General features: G+C 43.6%; 1 protein-coding gene across 1 annotated transcript in view; it reads right to left on the bottom strand.

Moving 5' to 3' along the window:
- Positions 1 to 18,007, bottom strand: part of LOC126092004 (sodium-coupled monocarboxylate transporter 1-like) — a 191,880-nt gene that overhangs the window by 104,488 nt on the left and 69,385 nt on the right. Inside the window, exon 3 of the mRNA XM_049907380.1 lies at positions 8,316 to 8,475. Within this exon, the coding sequence (XP_049763337.1) occupies positions 8,316 to 8,475 (160 nt within the window). The remainder of the gene's footprint in view (positions 1 to 8,315; positions 8,476 to 18,007) is intronic.

Here is an 18,007-nt window from a genome sequence, read left to right as displayed (position 1 = left end):
TGACCCGCCACTTTAGTGTCTTCATTCCAACAAAAATATTTTTTGGTAAGCGAGTCCATATAAGATTATTGAACGACTCATTGGGATTTTGAGCCTTAAGCAATTCAGGATTTGCCAGATCTCTGTAAATAGGTTTTATTAATCCATGACTGCTGCTGGGAAGGAATGTTTATGGCTGTATGAACTGTTTGAGTACTGGGCATTGCGGTAATTGCACCATGAGTCAGGTCCAGGAGTGCAAAGGTGGTGTACTGGTTTTCCATCAGTTGACAGTCTGTGCAAGAAGCTAGCCCATACTGCCCGCTTCATTTTCAACAAATCCTCAGTATTATTTCTAACGGTTATTACTTAATACTGCTGTAGTTCGTCAATCATTTTGTCTGTCAGCCTTTCTCTTATGTTTTTGTCATCAGAAAGTCTCTTGTCTCCCAAACTTTGTTTCAACTTCCTCAACCTGGTGCCCATCCTCTTGGGGACATGACCTTTATAAAACAGCAATCCACAGCCTTCTATATAATAAACTACCGATTTCATTAGATCCTGAAGTTACGCACGTAGAAATTTTAACAATTTAAACCGGTGTAGATTATATTTTAAAAAAAAATAAAATCTTTCCCATGTGAGTATATATATATAAACAGGTTTCCAAATCTATTAGGCAAGCAAAAAGGAAGTACACAAAGGCACAACTGGATGCCATAGAAGAAAATTTCCAAAACTATAATACAAGAGACTTCTACAGAACTTTCGCAGATAAAATACGAGGATATATCCCTCAAAATTTATGTTTCAGAAAACCAGATGGTAAATTAGCCCTAACAAACCAGGAAAACTGTCAAGTATTGGCTCAATATTTTTCTAACCTACTAAATTGCCCAGAATCTAGTATAAGGTTTCCCAAAGAAATCAGTGACAACGCTCAACCGGATTCATTACCACCAACACAGGAAGAAATCAAATGTCACATTAAAAACTTAAAAAATAATAGAACATCTGGCGAAGATGGCATTGTTGCAGAGCTATTAAAAAACCTAGGACCAAAGACGTTGCAAGAGCTCACAAAAATAATAACAAAAATATGGGAAACAGAAAAATTACCAGAGGATTGGAAATGTGCCCTTATTCACCCGTTACATAAAAAAGGAGACAGAACAAATGTCAATAACTACAGGGGAATCTCACTTTTACAAGTCACCTACAAAATTCTCTCAACATGCCTGCTGAAAAGAACACAAGAGCAGCTGGAACGCCAAATTGGTGATTATCAAGCAGGCTTCCGCCCCGGTCGCTCATGCATAGAACAAATATTTCATTTAAAGACAATATTAAAACACAAAGCAATTAGAAATGCCCCCATAATTTGTACATTTGTAGATTTTAAGAAAGCCTATGACTCAATTGACCGGCAATCTTTGTTTAACATTTTAGAGGAACTTGGACTTGACTCCAAAACACTAAGGCTTATCAAAGAATCACTGACAGACACTGTATCTAAAGTTAAATTCAGGGGAGAAATCTCTGAACCTTTTCTCATAAAAACTGGAGTACGTCAAGGTGACGGGATATCTCCACTTCTGTTTAATATAGTCCTGGATAAAGTCATTAAGGAATGGGAAAAAGAATTAAAAAATCAATCCTACTGGAAACCAATCCATCTTGGTAGAACCAAAGACAACGTGGAGGTATCTTGTTTAGCATTCGCGGACGACTTGGCCATACTTGCAGATGATGAAGAAATCGCCACCAAACAAATAGAGATCCTTAAGGAATGCGCGGATAAAGTAGGTTTACAAATTTCGTTTCAAAAGACAGAATTTTTCTGTACGAAATTCCATATACACAGTTTGAACACAAAATATGGAATAATAAATAGAGTAAAACATTTTAAATACCTAGGTGAAATTTTGGAGCCAACCGGAGGAGAGAAAGTTGCACAGAAGATCAGACAACAGAAAATGAAGAGAGCATATGGTATGACACATGAAATATACAATAAAAAATGCATCTCCTCGAACACAAAAATCAGACACTACTGCGCAGTAATTAAGCCAGCAGCACTATATGCTAGTGAAACGCTCACACTCCACATGTGACTTAGAAAAAATACTAAAAGAAGAACGCAAAATTATGAGAAAGATTTTAGGTCAAAAATTAACAGAAGAAGGATACCGGATACAATCAAGAAGAACCACAGAAACTATATCAAACCTGGCAGCAGACATAAGAAGGCGAAGATTAAAATTTTATGGACATGTCACTAGACTTCCCCCCACACGACTCACCAACAGAATTCTCACTTACATAGAAAAAGTCAAATCAACAACACCATGGATTAGCCAAGTAAAATTAGATTTACAAAAAGCAAATATTGAACTTAAAGATGTCAAAGATAGAAAAACTTTTAGAAATAAGGTGGAAAAGTGGATTGTATTGTCGGAGAAGGAAGCACTAAAGAGACCAGGAACAAAATGGACAGAAGAAAGAAAAAGAAGACATGGAGAACGAATGAAAGAAGTATGGAAGAAACGACGTCAGAAAGCTTTGCGTGATCCTTCTGGGTCCATTCGCGATAAGTAAGTAAGTAAGTAAGTATATACACTCCTGGAAATGGAAAAAAGAACACATTGACACCGGTGCGTCAGACCCACCATACTTGCTCCGGACACTGCGAGAGGGCTGTACAAGCAATGATCACACGCACGGCACAGCGGACACACCAGGAACCGCGGTGTTGGCCGTCGAATGGCGCTCGCTGCGCAGCATTTGTGCACCGCCGCCGTCAGTGTCAGCCAGTTTGCCGTGGCATACGGAGCTCCATCGCAGTCTTTAACACTGGTAGCATGCCGCGACAGCGTGGACGTGAACCGTATGTGCAGCTGACGGACTTTGAGCGAGGGCGTATAGTGGGCATGCGGGAGGCCGGGTGGACGTACCGCCGAATTGCTCAACACGTGGGGCGTGAGGTCTCCACAGTACATCGATGTTGTCGCCAGTGGTCGGCGGAAGGTGCACGTGCCCGTCGACCTGGGACCGGACCGCAGCGACGCACGGATGCACGCCAAGACCGTAGGATCCTACGCAGTGCCGTAGGGGACCGCACCGCCACTTCCCAGCAAATTAGGGACACTGTTGCTCCTGGGGTATCGGCGAGGACCATTCGCAACCGTCTCCATGAAGCTGGGCTACGGTCCCGCACACCGTTAGGCCGTCTTCCGCTCACGCCCCAACATCGTGCAGCCCGCCTCCAGTGGTGTCGCGACAGGCGTGAATGGAGGGACGAATGAAGACGTGTCGTCTTCAGCGATGAGAGTCGCTTCTGCCTTGGTGCCAATGATGGTCGTATGCGTGTTTGGCGCCGTGCAGGTGAGCGCCACAATCAGGACTGCATACGACCGAGGCACACAGGACCAACACCCGGCATCATGGTGTGGGGAGCGATCTCCTACACTGGCCGTACACCACTGGTGATCGTCGGGGGACACTGAATAGTGCACGGTACATCCAAACCGTCATCGAACCCATCGTTCTACCATTCCTAGACCGGCAAGGGAACTTGCTGTTCCAACAGGACAATGCACGTCCGCATGTATCCCGTGCCACCCAACGTGCTCTAGAAGGTGTAAGTCAACTACCCTGGCCAGCAAGATCTCCGGATCTGTCCCCCATTGAGCATGTTTGGGACTGGATGAAGCGTCGTCTCAGGCGGTCTGCACGTCCAGCACGAACGCTGGTCCAACTGAGACGCCAGGTGGAAATGGCATGGCAAGCCGTTCCACAGGACTACATCCAGCATCTCTACGATCGTCTCAATGGGAGAATAGCAGCCTGCATTGCTGCGAAAGGTGGATATACACTGTACTAGTGCCGACATTGTGCATGCTCTGTTGCCTGTGTCTATGTGCCTGTGGTTCTGTCAGTGTGATCATGTGATGTATCTGACCCCAGGAATGTGTCAATAAAGTTTCCCCTTCCTGGGACAATGAATTCACGGTGTTCTTATTTCAATTTCCAGGAGTGTATATACAATTTCAGGGGAATGCTGTAACCCAGGATGTGTTTAATAATAAACAGCTAGGCCTTAAGTGGAGTTAGAACGGAATAAAAACTTTTTCACAGTGAAAAAGTTTTTATTCCGTTCTATATATATATATATGATTTTATTCGGAAAATTGCAAATTTTATAATGAGATAAAAATCAAAACTCTGAAAAAGTTTTTATTCCGTTCTAACTCCCCTTAAGGCCTAGCTGTTTATTATTAAACACATCCTGGGTTACAGGATTCCCCTGAAATTGCTACAGAATGAGCGATTTATTTTCATGTGAATTGTTAAACTGTTTTCTTCAGAGAAGTGTCATCAGTGATCAGTTTAGCGTAACACATACATTTATGACAATGCCACATTAAGTTTTGCTTTTTTTTCAGAAACACAGTATAAATTGCACTAACTCACCTTGTAATACCTATTACAGCAGAATCTAGAAATGGAGTGTGTTATTAAACAAACAACAGGCGACCAGACAGGTAAATGCCTTACAGAAAACCTATTATATAAGAGATTTCACGTTTATTTTCAAACTAACAATTTTTTTCGGTAGCTATCAACGACTTTTTAGAAATTACAGTGCTGAATTCAGAAAATTAAATACAAACTGTATCTTCGGCTATATCGATGCTGATAAGGTTGTTTCATATGTGTGCTAACATTTGAAAATATCTCGTTTCGCTGTCTCAAACGGTTCAGCAGTTCATTCTCGCACGCTTGCCGTCATGTGCTACATAAATTCCATTTTCTCGAGATCGGAAACAGATAGAGACCTCCTCCCAAGTATAAAGAAAAAGTTATTCTCTTAGCTAAATTTCATTTGAGCGACATATGGTGTAAAATGCACCAAATGCAAAAAAATAGCGACCCATATTTTTCATTGCAAACTTCTTCGAATTTCACATGGTGTATTACTATTACTTAAATGCGAATACCACAAAAGGTATGATGATTAGAGAGATGATGGACACTGCACCATGAAGCTCACATACATAGTTGTACGTAACACAAAAACCAAATCTTTTTGATTAATAGTTTCTATGCAATCACAAGAGAAAGACTACAGAGATAATCAGCGCGCATGGCGTTCTATTTGTAGTGGCACTCTCGCACCTTCACTAGCAGACTAACCATCGTTCTCTGTGTGTACCCGCAGGCACGAATAGTTGCTCTAAACACTGCAGTGAGTTGCCACGAAGAGTATCAACTTTCTTTCTGTTTTTACATTAAGAGGGCAGAGTTGCACAAATAATATACATGATTACACCAAACGGATTACCAAAAAAAATGAGAATTTGTGCCAAAAATAATACTGCCTAAACAATATCCAGCATGCAACATGAGTATCGTTATGCATATTAAAAATTAAATACTCGGAAAAAAAATTCATACCAAAGGGGGAGTGGTCCTGTGGCCCTAAACATAACTACAGGCTTCTGCAGACGAAGATATGAAAACAGCTTATCTAAAATAAGATTAGCACCACATTAAAACAGGCACATATATCAAAGTCACTGTTAATTTTATTTCACTTTCCCAAAGCCCAGCCATAAGCCGTAATACGTCTTTAGCGAATCAGTAATGTCTAACTGAAGTCTTAGAAGTTCAAGCCTATAAATACTCCTCATCAATCGCCACACTGGATGCCGAGCACCCACCGGCATGCCTTTGGAACTCTTCATCAAGGGCCTGAGGCCCACTTAACTGCAGATGTCCACCATGAAACACAAAGAAAATGATCGCAACCAAATGTCACATTCCTGAAACAGCTAATTTTCTAAACTATTCGTGTGTTGCTGTCATTAAAGTATACCGTGCGTGGCAAAATGGCGCTATCCAAAACCGGAGTTGAGGCAACTGTGGTGCACCACAGGCTACACATGACAGGAATGAATGACGGCTGCGGAGACGTGTACAGGAGAATAGATGTACTACTGCTGCGAGATTTATAAGTCAGATAAACCAATGGGACACCAATACTGTCTCCTCAACGACCGTTCAGTGAACATTGCTGCATTTGGGCCTCTGCAATAGGCACTTGGTTCATGCACCCAAGCTGACTGCTGTTCATCAGCGATGAAGAGTGGAATTTGCACACCAGTATCGCAGTTGTCCTCTGAGTGGTGACATATGGCCTGTTGAGATCACGTTTTGTGCTCCATTGGTCGCATGGCCGTTGGAATGTACAGGGTGAAACTTCTGAAAGCAAATACCCTGTTACAATCGCGGGAAAGGTCCAGGCCAGAGGAGGGAGTCTTATGGACTGGGGAATGTTTTTACCATTATGAAAGGCAGAATGAATCAACACAAGTACACATCTATCCCTCTGGACCATGCCCACCCCTACATGCAGTTTGTTTTTCCTCAGTATGATGGCATCTATCAGCAGGACAATGCAACGTGTCACAGACCTTGTATTGTACGTGCGTGGTTCGAAGAGTACCAGAATTGGGTCACCATTCTCCCCTGACCACCAAACTTCTCGTAATTAAAGCCAATTGAGAATTTGTTCGATCCCTTTGTAGGGCTGTCCTCAACACGTAGCTCAAATGGCCACCGCACTGCAGTCGCCACGGCTCCACTTCCCTGTCGGTACCTTCCAGAGCCGCAATGAGTCTCTTCCAGCAGGTCTCACGGCTGACTGTGCTACAAAAGGTGGTTATTCAGACTACTAACAGTTGGTCACATTAATGTGACAGAACAGTGTGTGTCGTCAAATTCTAGCAATCGTATTTTACCTCCACTCATGCTCATAAATTAAGGATAATGCTGATACATGGTGAAACAATGCTCTCGAGGGCGGATTGCGGGTTTAAATCACCTCGGGGTATGACCATGCGGTGCATTTAACCTGAGGTCGTCGCACGGTGGCGCTGGCAGCAGTCCACATACGCAGAGGTGTGTTGGTGCATGTCAGAGTACGGTGCAGCGAGTAAGTTTGCAGACGTTTTCAGACCTGCTAATGGTGACTGTGTGCTGAAAATAGCTCAAACGACACATATTGATGACGTTATGAGGGATAGAATACTAGGGCGATTGGAGGCTGGTCAAACACAGCAGGTCGCAGCACGGGCCCTCTGTGTGCCACAAAGCGTGATCTCAAGATTATGGCAACGATTCCATCCGACAGGAAATGTGTCCAGCGGCTACAGTACGGGACGTCCACAGTGTACAACACCACAAGAACACCAGTATCTCACCATCAGTCCTCGCAGACGGCCACGGAGTATTGCAGGTAGCCTTGATCGGGACCTTACCGCAGCCACTGGAACAGTCTACAGACGATTGGACAGACATGGTTTATTCGCACGGAGACCTGCAAGGTGCATTCCATTGACCCCTGGTCACAGGAGAGCCCGTAAAGCCTGGTGTCAAGAACACAGTACATGGTCATTGGAACAGTGGTCCCAGGTTATGTTCACGGACGAGTCCAGGTATAGTCTGAACAGTGATTCTCGCCGGGTTTTCTTCTGGCGTGAACCAGGAACCAGATACCAACCCCTTAATGACCTTGAAAGGGACCTGTATGGAGGCCGTGGTTTGATGGTGTGGGGTGGGGTTATGACTGGTGCACGTACACCCCTGCATGTCTTAGACAGAGGAACTGTAACAGGTCAGGTATATCGGGACGTCATTTTGCACCAGTCTGTCCGCCTTTTCAGGGGTGAAGTGGGTCCCACCTTTCTCCTGATGGATTATAACGCACGGGTCCACCCAGCTGCCATCGTGGAGGAGTACCTTGAAACAGGAGATATCAGGCGAATGGCCTGCCTGTTCTCCAGACCTAAACCCCATCCAGAACGTCTGGGATGCTCTCAGTCGACGTACCGCTGCACGTCTTCAAATCTGCACGACACTTCAGGAGCTCCGACAGGCACTCGACAGGCACTGGTGCAAGAACGGGTGGCTATACTCCAGCAGCTGCTCGTCCACCTGACCCAGAGTATGCCAACCCGTTGTGCGCCCTGTGTACGTGTGCATGGTGATCATATCCCATATTGATGTCGGCATACATGCACAGTAAATAGTGGCGTTTTGTAGCACATGTGTCGGGACGGTTTTCTCATCTTATCACCAATACCATGGACTTGCAGATCTGTGTCGTGTGTGTTCCCTATGTGCCTATGCTATTAGCGCCAGTCTTGTGTAGTGCCGCGTTGTGTGGCACCACATTCTGCAATTATCCTTAATTTATGAGCAAGAGTGTATAAACACTCGATTCAGTCAGTAAAACTATGTCGGACCTCTAAGACAGATATTTACGAACATACCTCGTACGTGGAGGTGATCTGCAGATCGTAGAAGACGGGCAGGAAGGCGACCGCATTAATGATGGCGCTGACCAGCACACCGATGGCGATGTAGCTGTACTCGGCGCCGTACAGGTACGCCTCCGTGGCCATGCCCAGGAGCGTGATGCCGGATATGAAGCTGTGGGCGCAAACACCGCCCTCAGTCATCTTAATCAGGCTGAGCACAGTCACTCGTAATACTACTTAGGCATTACAAGGTCTATTCGTGAAAAGCAAGGTTGGAATCTGTGATAAAATTCTGCTGGCTTCTCCGCTCTTTTCGTCAATTTCGACTGATATCTCTGAATTCACATCTAATCGATAAATCTAGATGATAAAAGTTGGTTCTAATGTAATATAACAGACTGTTTCAGTTAAAGGCGATACCTGTTAACTCACACAAATACCTGGATGTCGTAATCCGTAGGGATATGGAATGGAACGATCACATAGGCGTAGATCAAACAGCTGACACACGTTGGGTCATTTACTGGGGAAATACCATCAGTCTATAAAGAAGATTGATTATAAAACACTATATGACCTATCCTAGAATATTTCTCAAGTACGAGGGTCGTTCAATAAGTAATGTCCCACATTTTTTTTTTGTATCAGAACATATTTATTGTTAAGAGTCAGAATCTGGTGACAATATACCGGGTGAGCAAAAAGTCAGTATACATTTGAAAACTGGATAAATCACGGAATAATGTAGATAGAGAGGTACAAAGTGACACACATGCTTGGAATGACATGGGGTTTTATTAGAACCAAAAAAATACAAAAGTTCAAAAAATGTCCGACAGATGGCGCTTCATCTGATCAGAATAGCAATAATTAGCATAACAAAGTAAGACAAAGCAAAGATGATGATGTTTACAGGAAATGCTCAATATGTCCACCATCATTCCTCAACAACAGCTGTAGTCGAGGAATAATGTTGTGAACAGCACTGTAAAGCATGTCCGGAGTTATGGTGAGGCATTGGCGTCGGATGTTGTCTTTCAGCATCCCTAGAGATGTCGGTCGATCACGATACACTTGCGACTTCAGGTAACCCCAAAGTCAATAATCGCACGGACTAAGGTCTGGGGACCTGGGAGGCCAAGCATGACGAAAGTGGCGGCTAAGCACACGATCATCACCAAATGACGCGCGCGAGAGATCTTTCACGCGTCTAGCAATATGGGGTGGAGCGCTATCCTGCTTAAACATCGTACGTTCCAGCAGGTGTTTATCAGCCAGGCTGGGGATGATGCGATTCTGTAACATATCGGCGCACCTCTCACCCGTCACGGTAGCAGTTTTGCTGTCCAATGCCATCTGTCGGACATTTTGTGAACTTTTTTTTGTTCTAATTAAGCCTCATGTCATTCCAAGCATGTGTGTAAATTTTTACCTATCTATCTACATTATTCCGTGGTTTATTAAGTTTTCAAATTTATACTGACTTTTTGATCACCCAGTACATCAACATATCTTGTCCATGTACTATTTTTCTACGTAGCCTCCCTCACGTTCTATGGCCGTACGCCACCGTTATGGAACAGCGCGTATTCCCTGCCGGTAAAAGCTCTTGTCCCGTAAGGGCAGCCATGTTTCCACTGCATGACTGACACTCTCGTCATCTTCAAAGTGTGTTTCACGTAGAGAATCTTTAAGCTGCCCAAAGAGATGGAAGTCCGAGTGTGCCAGGTCTGGACCGTAGGGTGGATGAGGCAACGATGTCCAACCAAATTTGGTGATGTGTTCCCGGGTTCTCAGACTTGTGTGTGGGCGTGCATTATCGTGTTGGAGCAAGACTTCTGCTGGATTCTTGTCCGATCGAACACGTCGAAAACGGTTCTTGAGTTTATTCAGAGTCTTCACACATGCCTCTGAATTGATGGTTGACCCTCTTGGCATCACATCCACGCCATCACAATCCCAGAAGACTGTTGTAAACTCCCAACAGAAATAATATGTATAATTACACTTATAACATTCACATTTAATATAACCTCCCAACAGTTTATAATTCCGTAACCTCGCAATAATAACATGACTAACCTCCCAATAAAAAATTGGCTCACATATAACCTTTCAGTAATTAACTGACTGTGAATCTAAACTGGTAAAATTGGACGTCAGCAGTGCTGTGTCGTGCCCCTGAAAGATCATTCTGAATACATTGAAAATTCTTACCTCAATGAAGTCGCCGGATAACGCGTATATATCTGCTCCTATAAGAAATTTCTCTGGGACCGCCCAGTGCAATGCTGGCCGCTAGATTTGTCATGTATAAAAAGAAACTACTGGTTTTTCTTTACGATAATCGGGATGACCATGGATTGCAGAAATTAGTAAATTCTTTAAATTGAGATGAATGATTGTCTAAAGTTAATTTTATAAGAAAGATTATTATGAAAAGATTTTAAAAAATATTTACATGGAACTTGATATAAAAATAGTACAAATTTAGTTGTAACAAATTAGATTTGCACGTGGCTGCTTTTACCTTATACTACATCGCTCAGGCACGACCGGTCCAACCGCCCGACTGTCAGCTACCTCTACTACTGCCGACACAGCTCCTACTGCAGCCGACACTGCTCTCTGGTCTGCGATTCTATTATAGCTTACATATCGCAGGCAGCGCGTGAGCAATTCATCGAAATTAAATCTGCTCGAGTGCGCTAGCAATAAATTCCTTAGTTATGGACCTCTTACACTGTCCCCATGACTTTTCCGGCAGAGGGGGTTGTCTTGAATTTCTTCTTTTGTGGTGAATGAGGATGAAGCCACTCCATGGACAGCCTTTTTGTTTCCGGCGCAAAGTGGTGTACCCAGCTTTCATCCCCCGTAACGATCTCTGACTGAAAGGCTTCTCTGTCGGTCTCAAACCACTCCAACAATTAAGAGGACATGGCCTTTCTTTGAATCTTGTGGTCCACTGTGAGCATTCGTGAACCCATCATGAGCACTTCTAGGGTGGATGAGGCAACGACGTCAAACCCAGTTTAGCGATGTGTTCCCGGGTTTCGCAGACTTGTGTGTAGGCGTGCTCTATCGTGTTGGAGCAAGATTTCTGTTGGATTCTTGTCCGATCGAAGAGGTCGGGAACGGTTCTTGAGTTCATTCGGAGTCTTCACGTAAGCCTCTTAATTGATGGTTGACCCTCTTGCCATCACATTCACGCCATCACAATCCTAGAAGACTGTCAGCATGATTTTTGTGGCAGACGGGGCTGCCTTGAATTTCTTCTTTTTTGGTGAATCAGGATGATGCCACTTCATGGACTGTCGTTTTGTTTCCTTCACAAAGTTATGCACCCAGATTTCGTCCCCCCTAACAAGCTGTGACAGAAAGGCCTCTCCGTCGGTCTCAACACTTCCAACAATTCAAATGATGTGGCCTTTCTCTGAATCTTGTGGTCCATTGTGAGCATTCGTGGAACCCATTGTGAGCACCTCTTTGAATATTCGAGAGTCTCGTTCATTGCAGACACACTTCCAATGCATACCGACAAATGTAGAGCCAATTGTCGAGTTGTGATGCGCCGCTCGGCACGAATAATGGCATCTGCACGATTCAGCATGTCTGGAGCAGTGGCCGTGACAGGACATCCCGAGCGTGGCTGATCAGGGAGCTCTGTTTCTGCATTTGGTTGGTTGGTTTGGGGAAGGAGACCAGACAGCGTGGTCATCGGTCTCATCGGATTAGGGAAGGATTGGGAAGGAAGTCGGCCGTGCCCTTTCTGAGGAACCATCCTGGCATTTGCCTGGAGTGATTTAGGGAAATCACGGAAAACCTAAATCAGGATGGCCGGACGCGGGATTGAACCGTCGTCCTCCCGAATGCGAGTCCAGTGTCTAACCACTGCGCCACCCCGCTCGGTTTTCTGCATTTCCTGAGACTATAACTTTCTTTACCGATCGCCCAACTGTACTCCTATCAACTGCAGCATTTCCATACACTGCACACAAACGGTTATGGATGTTCACGACGGTTTAGCAGCACTCTGCTTGTAACCTGAGTGGTATGTAGACGCCATTTTGACATCTTACTAGGGATCTGCCAGAACGGTTCGAAACTTCATCGGCGCAGAGAACAAACATCAAATGCCAAGCACCAAGAAAGACGTTTGTCTATGTATGTTAATGGCTTTTCAAAAAATGTGGGATATTATTACTTATTGAACGACCCTCGTATGTGCGAGCCATACCAAACAGGACTAACAGATAATACTGAACGTGTACAGAGGAGGGCAGCACGAATGGTCACAAGTATGTTTGATCTGTGTGAGAGTGTCACGGAGGTGCTGAAGGCGACACCTCACACAACTTAGCGTGGGACAACGCCGCTAGAGATTAAGGCACAGTGGCTATCGAAAGAGACCCGTCACGCCAGCCGACCATCTGACTGTGAGATGACGCTGCAGAGGTCATCTAGTCCACGTCGACGACATAAATTATCATGCAGACTGTACGTCGACCTGAATCGTTGGCAAAACTGTGTGGAAGGTCTGTACAAGGAACTATCTGTGAATAATGTAATGCCAAGTCTTATAGAACGTATAAAAATTACACGTTTGTTAATATGCCTGGAACTCTTGAATGCTTATGCCTGTCGCTATGGTCGCAAGTTCGAATCCTGCCTCGGGCATGGGTGTGTGTGATGTCCTTAGGTTAGTTAAGTCCCATAGCGCTTAGAGCCATTTGAACCACTTTTGAATGTTTATACACTTAATCTTGACACATGCGATTCAAATACTTGCATATTACCGTTCCAGACGACGGCATATTACTTCGTTGCTTGTGTGGGAAGGTGTACATTATTATGACACTTTCCACAACGTCAAATTATTTGTGAGGTAGGAACATAAACTTTTATTGTGGTCATTAATTCATTGAAAAATATCCAGATATTAGAGCAGGGAACTTGCGAACTTTAGTGCGGTGGACACTGTAATGTGAGAAGGAACCACATTTTGTCTGTAGGAGCCATCCCCTTAATTATTGTTAAGAAGTGCCACTTAGACAAGCTGCGAAGTTGGCATCATGTCATACTTCCAAAAGAAGAACTACAGAAGCTATAAGCATTAACTCTTTCGTTTCCATGTTGTCTCATATGTCAAACCATTCGTAGAAACAGTTCATGTATATTGCACAACAACAGTGAAGTTTATGTTTTTCCTTCTTTTCTTTTACATTTCAGGGACAATTGTAGAGACTAGCCTGTAGGACTTAACAATAATTCTGAAGCATACGATCAGCGGTGTCGCAATATGTGAATATTGTTAATTTATTATGTTTATGGTGAAGATGTGCTTGTAATTATGTCACTAATTGTTTAACACTGTCTGTATTTGACGTAGCAGTTATTACACTTAGTTCCCAATATGTAGCTATGTGCCTCACCTTATTCATACAGTATCAAAAGTGTATGTAAATGAGAATTTATCCATTGTTTTAGTAGTCACAGTATTCTGTTTGCATTGACGCATGTTGAATGTAGTCATGATTATATGCCTTAGAGAATTTACAACTTTGTACTTCTACAAAATCATATAACATGAATTTAATACGATTTGCTTTTATTATGTTTTGTTGTCATGTACTTGTGTCTCCGTTAAAGTCTTTCTTATTCTTCAGTGTAATATACTATGTAGTAGAATATCTTCATAATACAGCAAATGATTTGGTTTTGTAATATAATAAGTGTGGGTGTTGTAGCTGACTGTAAATAGATTTAAGTATGTGTATGTGTGATTGTCAACCTACCATCTTCGTTTATGAACACTGTAAGAATAATTAGTATGTGTGTGTAATATTGCACGAATTGGTGTTTCTCCTTGACTTATATGACTACACAATTACACTTTTCCACCAGTATGTAACGGGTTAACCTTCTTCACTTATGATATGATACTCATCAGATGATGAATGAGTGAACAAAAACAAAAATAGTACTCAAAGCCCAATAAAAATATCCTTCACGAAATTGTGCTACCGATACAGAGAGACAATTATTGAACTGTATGAGATAAAATCGTCATAACTTATGAACCGTTTACGTTAGGACGTTAAAACTGCACGGCTGGCCGCGGGGCATGATGGGAATTAGTATCCGCATGTATGGTTTGGTTTAGCGACGAAGCCCACTTTCATTTGGAAGGATTCGTCAATAAGCAAAACTGGCGGATTTGGGGTACTGAGAATCCGCATTACGCGATCGAGTAATCTCTTCACCCCAAATTCGTGACTGTGTGGGGTGCAATGTCCAGTCACAGAATAATTGGTGCGGTGTTCCTTGATGGCATGGGGACTACTGAATGATACGTGAAGGTTTTGAACCTGATTTCGACTGGATGTGGTTCATGAAAGACCGAGCTCGGCCCCATCGAAACAGGAGAGTGTCTGATGTACTGGAGGAACGCTTTGCGGACTGCATGCTGGCTCTGGGGTACCCAGAGGCCACTGGCATGGCTCTCAATGGGCCGACATATTCTCCGAATTTGAACATATGCGACTCCTTTTTGTGTGGTTGTATTAAAGGAAAGGTGTACAGCAGTAACCCCAAGACTATTGCTGAGTTCAGTCATTCACGAGGCCATCGACAGCATCTATGTTCCGACACTTCAGCGGCTCATGCAGAATTTCGCTATCCGCCAATGATGGCAGGCTTCTCGAACATGTCATAACCTAAATATGAATATCTGTAGTGATGTTTATATGTTGAATAAAGTGTGTGTGTGCCGTTGTTTGTAGTTTTTTTTCCTTTTTTTTATATAGTTCAATAATTGACACACAGTATATCTCAGAACAATTTCATCGACATCCATTTTAAAGGCAACGATTTGATGTTACACAGCAGTTTACATTCAGACTGTCACATAACATATTCTACGATGAGATACGCACATCTCCCTGGCCGTTGTAGTCTTTTAACGCTGCAACCTAACTACAGATATTATTCAATACTATCAGTACCTTATCAGCTAATTACGTCTTCTCTTCCTTTCCTTTTATTACAGTGAGGGACGCATTATTTGCTACAGCCTTGGAAAACTGTTTTCTAGCTGGCTCGGGCAGCATGAAAGCTTACTTAAAAAGATCACAGAGTCATGAATTTGTTAGGAAATGAAAGCTGTCCTTCACAGCAGGTGGACGACGCCGTATCCACTTCATCCCATCTTTAACCCAGCAGGCGGCTCAGGGGCTGCGCCGTCTACCATAAAACGCCATTGTGCAAGTCAGAAGACCAAATCCTTTTGGGAAGATAGCATGTGAAGCCAAGTGTATCCAGCAGAACGGGTAAAGAATGAGACACACGATTTCCCAACGGTCACGACAGGAAAGAATTTTTGTTTAAAATCCTTGCATTGGGCCTCATAATAATTATTTCTGTAGAATGCATGTATTCTCGTGCATGCTTAAGTAAGCCATTTGATTGGCCATTGTTAGAAACCTGTCATGACATGGGAGAGAGTTTCTGCCTTTCACCCCACACCAGACGATCATTGGTTGACCATAACAAAATCCGCAAGAAAGGAAGCTAGTTTAACTTATTTACAAAATTATTATCGGTCGGAACTCAAAAGTTCTGCTGTAACTGGCTAGCGAGATTCCTGCACTGGCAGAAACAGCCAGGTTTTCGAGAGAGTTAAGCCAGGGGTCACTCGTTGCTGAGTGATGAGTAGACAGCAGTTGTTGCTGGGATATCAATAGGCAAAGATTTAGTGCTGAGGCGTCATACAATTGATGTCTCTGTACTACAACTGTGTACAGACGTTGAGCTGAGTTCGGAATTTCCAGACGTTACTGCCGCTGTCTTCCACATTGACAATGTAGAGGCTACTAAACTTTCATCACGACTAACTGCACAGTTTCTTTTACGTTCGAAGCCAGCTTTTTGCTTCTATCATGCGCTTTGGAGATTCCACTCTTGTTCTTACTGTTTCTTTCCTGTTCTTTCTTTAAACCCCATCCATTCTGGCAGTCATTGGCGTTATCCACAATTTATTCTCACGATTATGCTTTTATTTGTTCGCCCGCATGTGCCAAGGTTACATTCCATAATTATAATTGCTTGTCCATTTATTAAATTTCACATGCGTATCCTAATGCATAATTCATATTTTGATGCTTCATAGCAATAAACCAAACCGTTACAGTGACCGCTTGTTTCTGTTGTAGACAGCTGAGCCCCTTCATTAATACACTGAAGCGCCAAAGATACTGGTATAGGCATATGTATTCAAATACATAGATACGTAAACAGGCAGAATACGGCGCTGCAGTCGGCAACGCCTATATAAGACAAGTGTCTGGCGCAGTTCTCCCTCGTCTCCTTCCGCCTGGCAGATCCTCTCAGTTTTGTTCGTTGTCATCCGTGTGCTACGTCAGTGTTGGGTTCGGTGCTGTTCTCCCGTGATGTCAAGAGCTGTGATTTAAATTGTGTGCTGGAATTGTACGTAGTGTTACTGTCAGTGATTGTTGTGCGCTACGCCGCCCATCGCTACTTTCATGCTCCGCCCATATGTCACCTTGTGTTTCTTTTGATCGTCACAGTGTCTGGTTTTTTTGTGTATAGTTTTTAGCTTTTTATCGCCATTTTACAGTCACTAGTTTTTTACGTCATCGTTCACTATGTTTCCTCTTTTATATGTCTGTTTCGCCCTATTTTCACCTTTCTGTCGTTTTTTGAATGTCTCCATGTTCTGAAGAACGGCGCCTATGCTGCTGCCAGCCCGCCCCGTGTGGGGCATTGAAATACAATTTTAAAAAATGGACCAGTTGTTAGATCGCTTACTGCTGCTACAATGGCAGGTTATCAAGATTTAAGTGAGCTTGAACGTGGTGTTATAGTCGACGTACGAGCGATGGGACACAGCATCTCCGAAGAAGCGATAAAGTGGGGATTTTCCTATACGATCATTTCACGAATGTACGGTGAATATCAGGAATCCAATAAAACATAGAATCTTCGACATCGCTGCGGCCGGAAATAGATCCTGGAAGAACGACACCAACGATGACTGAAGAGAATAGTTCAGAGTGAATGGGGTGCAATCCTTCCACAAATTACTGCAAATTTCAATGCGGAGATATCAACTAGTGTCAGCGTACGAACCATTCAACGAAACATCATCGATATGGGCTTTCCGAGCCGAAGGTCCATTCGTGTACCCTTGATAACTGCACGACACAGAGCCTTACGCCTCGCCTGGGCCCCTCTACACTGACATTGCACTGTTGATGACTGGAAACATGATGTCTGATCGGATGAGTCTCGTTTCAAATTGTATCGAGTGGATGGACGTGTACTGGTATCGAGACAATGAATCCTAGGACCCTGCATGTCAGGAGGAGACTGTTCAAGCTGGTGGAGACTCTGTAATGGTGTGGGGCGTGTGCAGTTCGAGTGATGTGGGACCCCTGGTACGTCTAGATACGACTGGGATCCCTGATACGTATATATACGACTGTGACAGGTGACACGTACGTAAGCATGCTGTCTGATCATCTGCATCCATTCGTGTCCATTCTGCATTCCGACGGACTTGGGCAATCCCAGCAAGACACTGCCTCACCCACTGCTATGGAGTGATTCCAGGAACACTCTTCTGGATTTAAACACTTCCGCTGGGCACCAAACTCCCCAGACATGAACATTATTGAGTGTACCTG

The sequence above is a fragment of the Schistocerca cancellata genome, chromosome 7 (assembly GCF_023864275.1).
Source record: "Schistocerca cancellata isolate TAMUIC-IGC-003103 chromosome 7, iqSchCanc2.1, whole genome shotgun sequence".
In the NCBI taxonomy this organism is placed as follows: Eukaryota; Metazoa; Arthropoda; class Insecta; order Orthoptera; family Acrididae; genus Schistocerca; species Schistocerca cancellata.
This window is presented reverse-complemented; position numbering and strand designations above follow the sequence as displayed.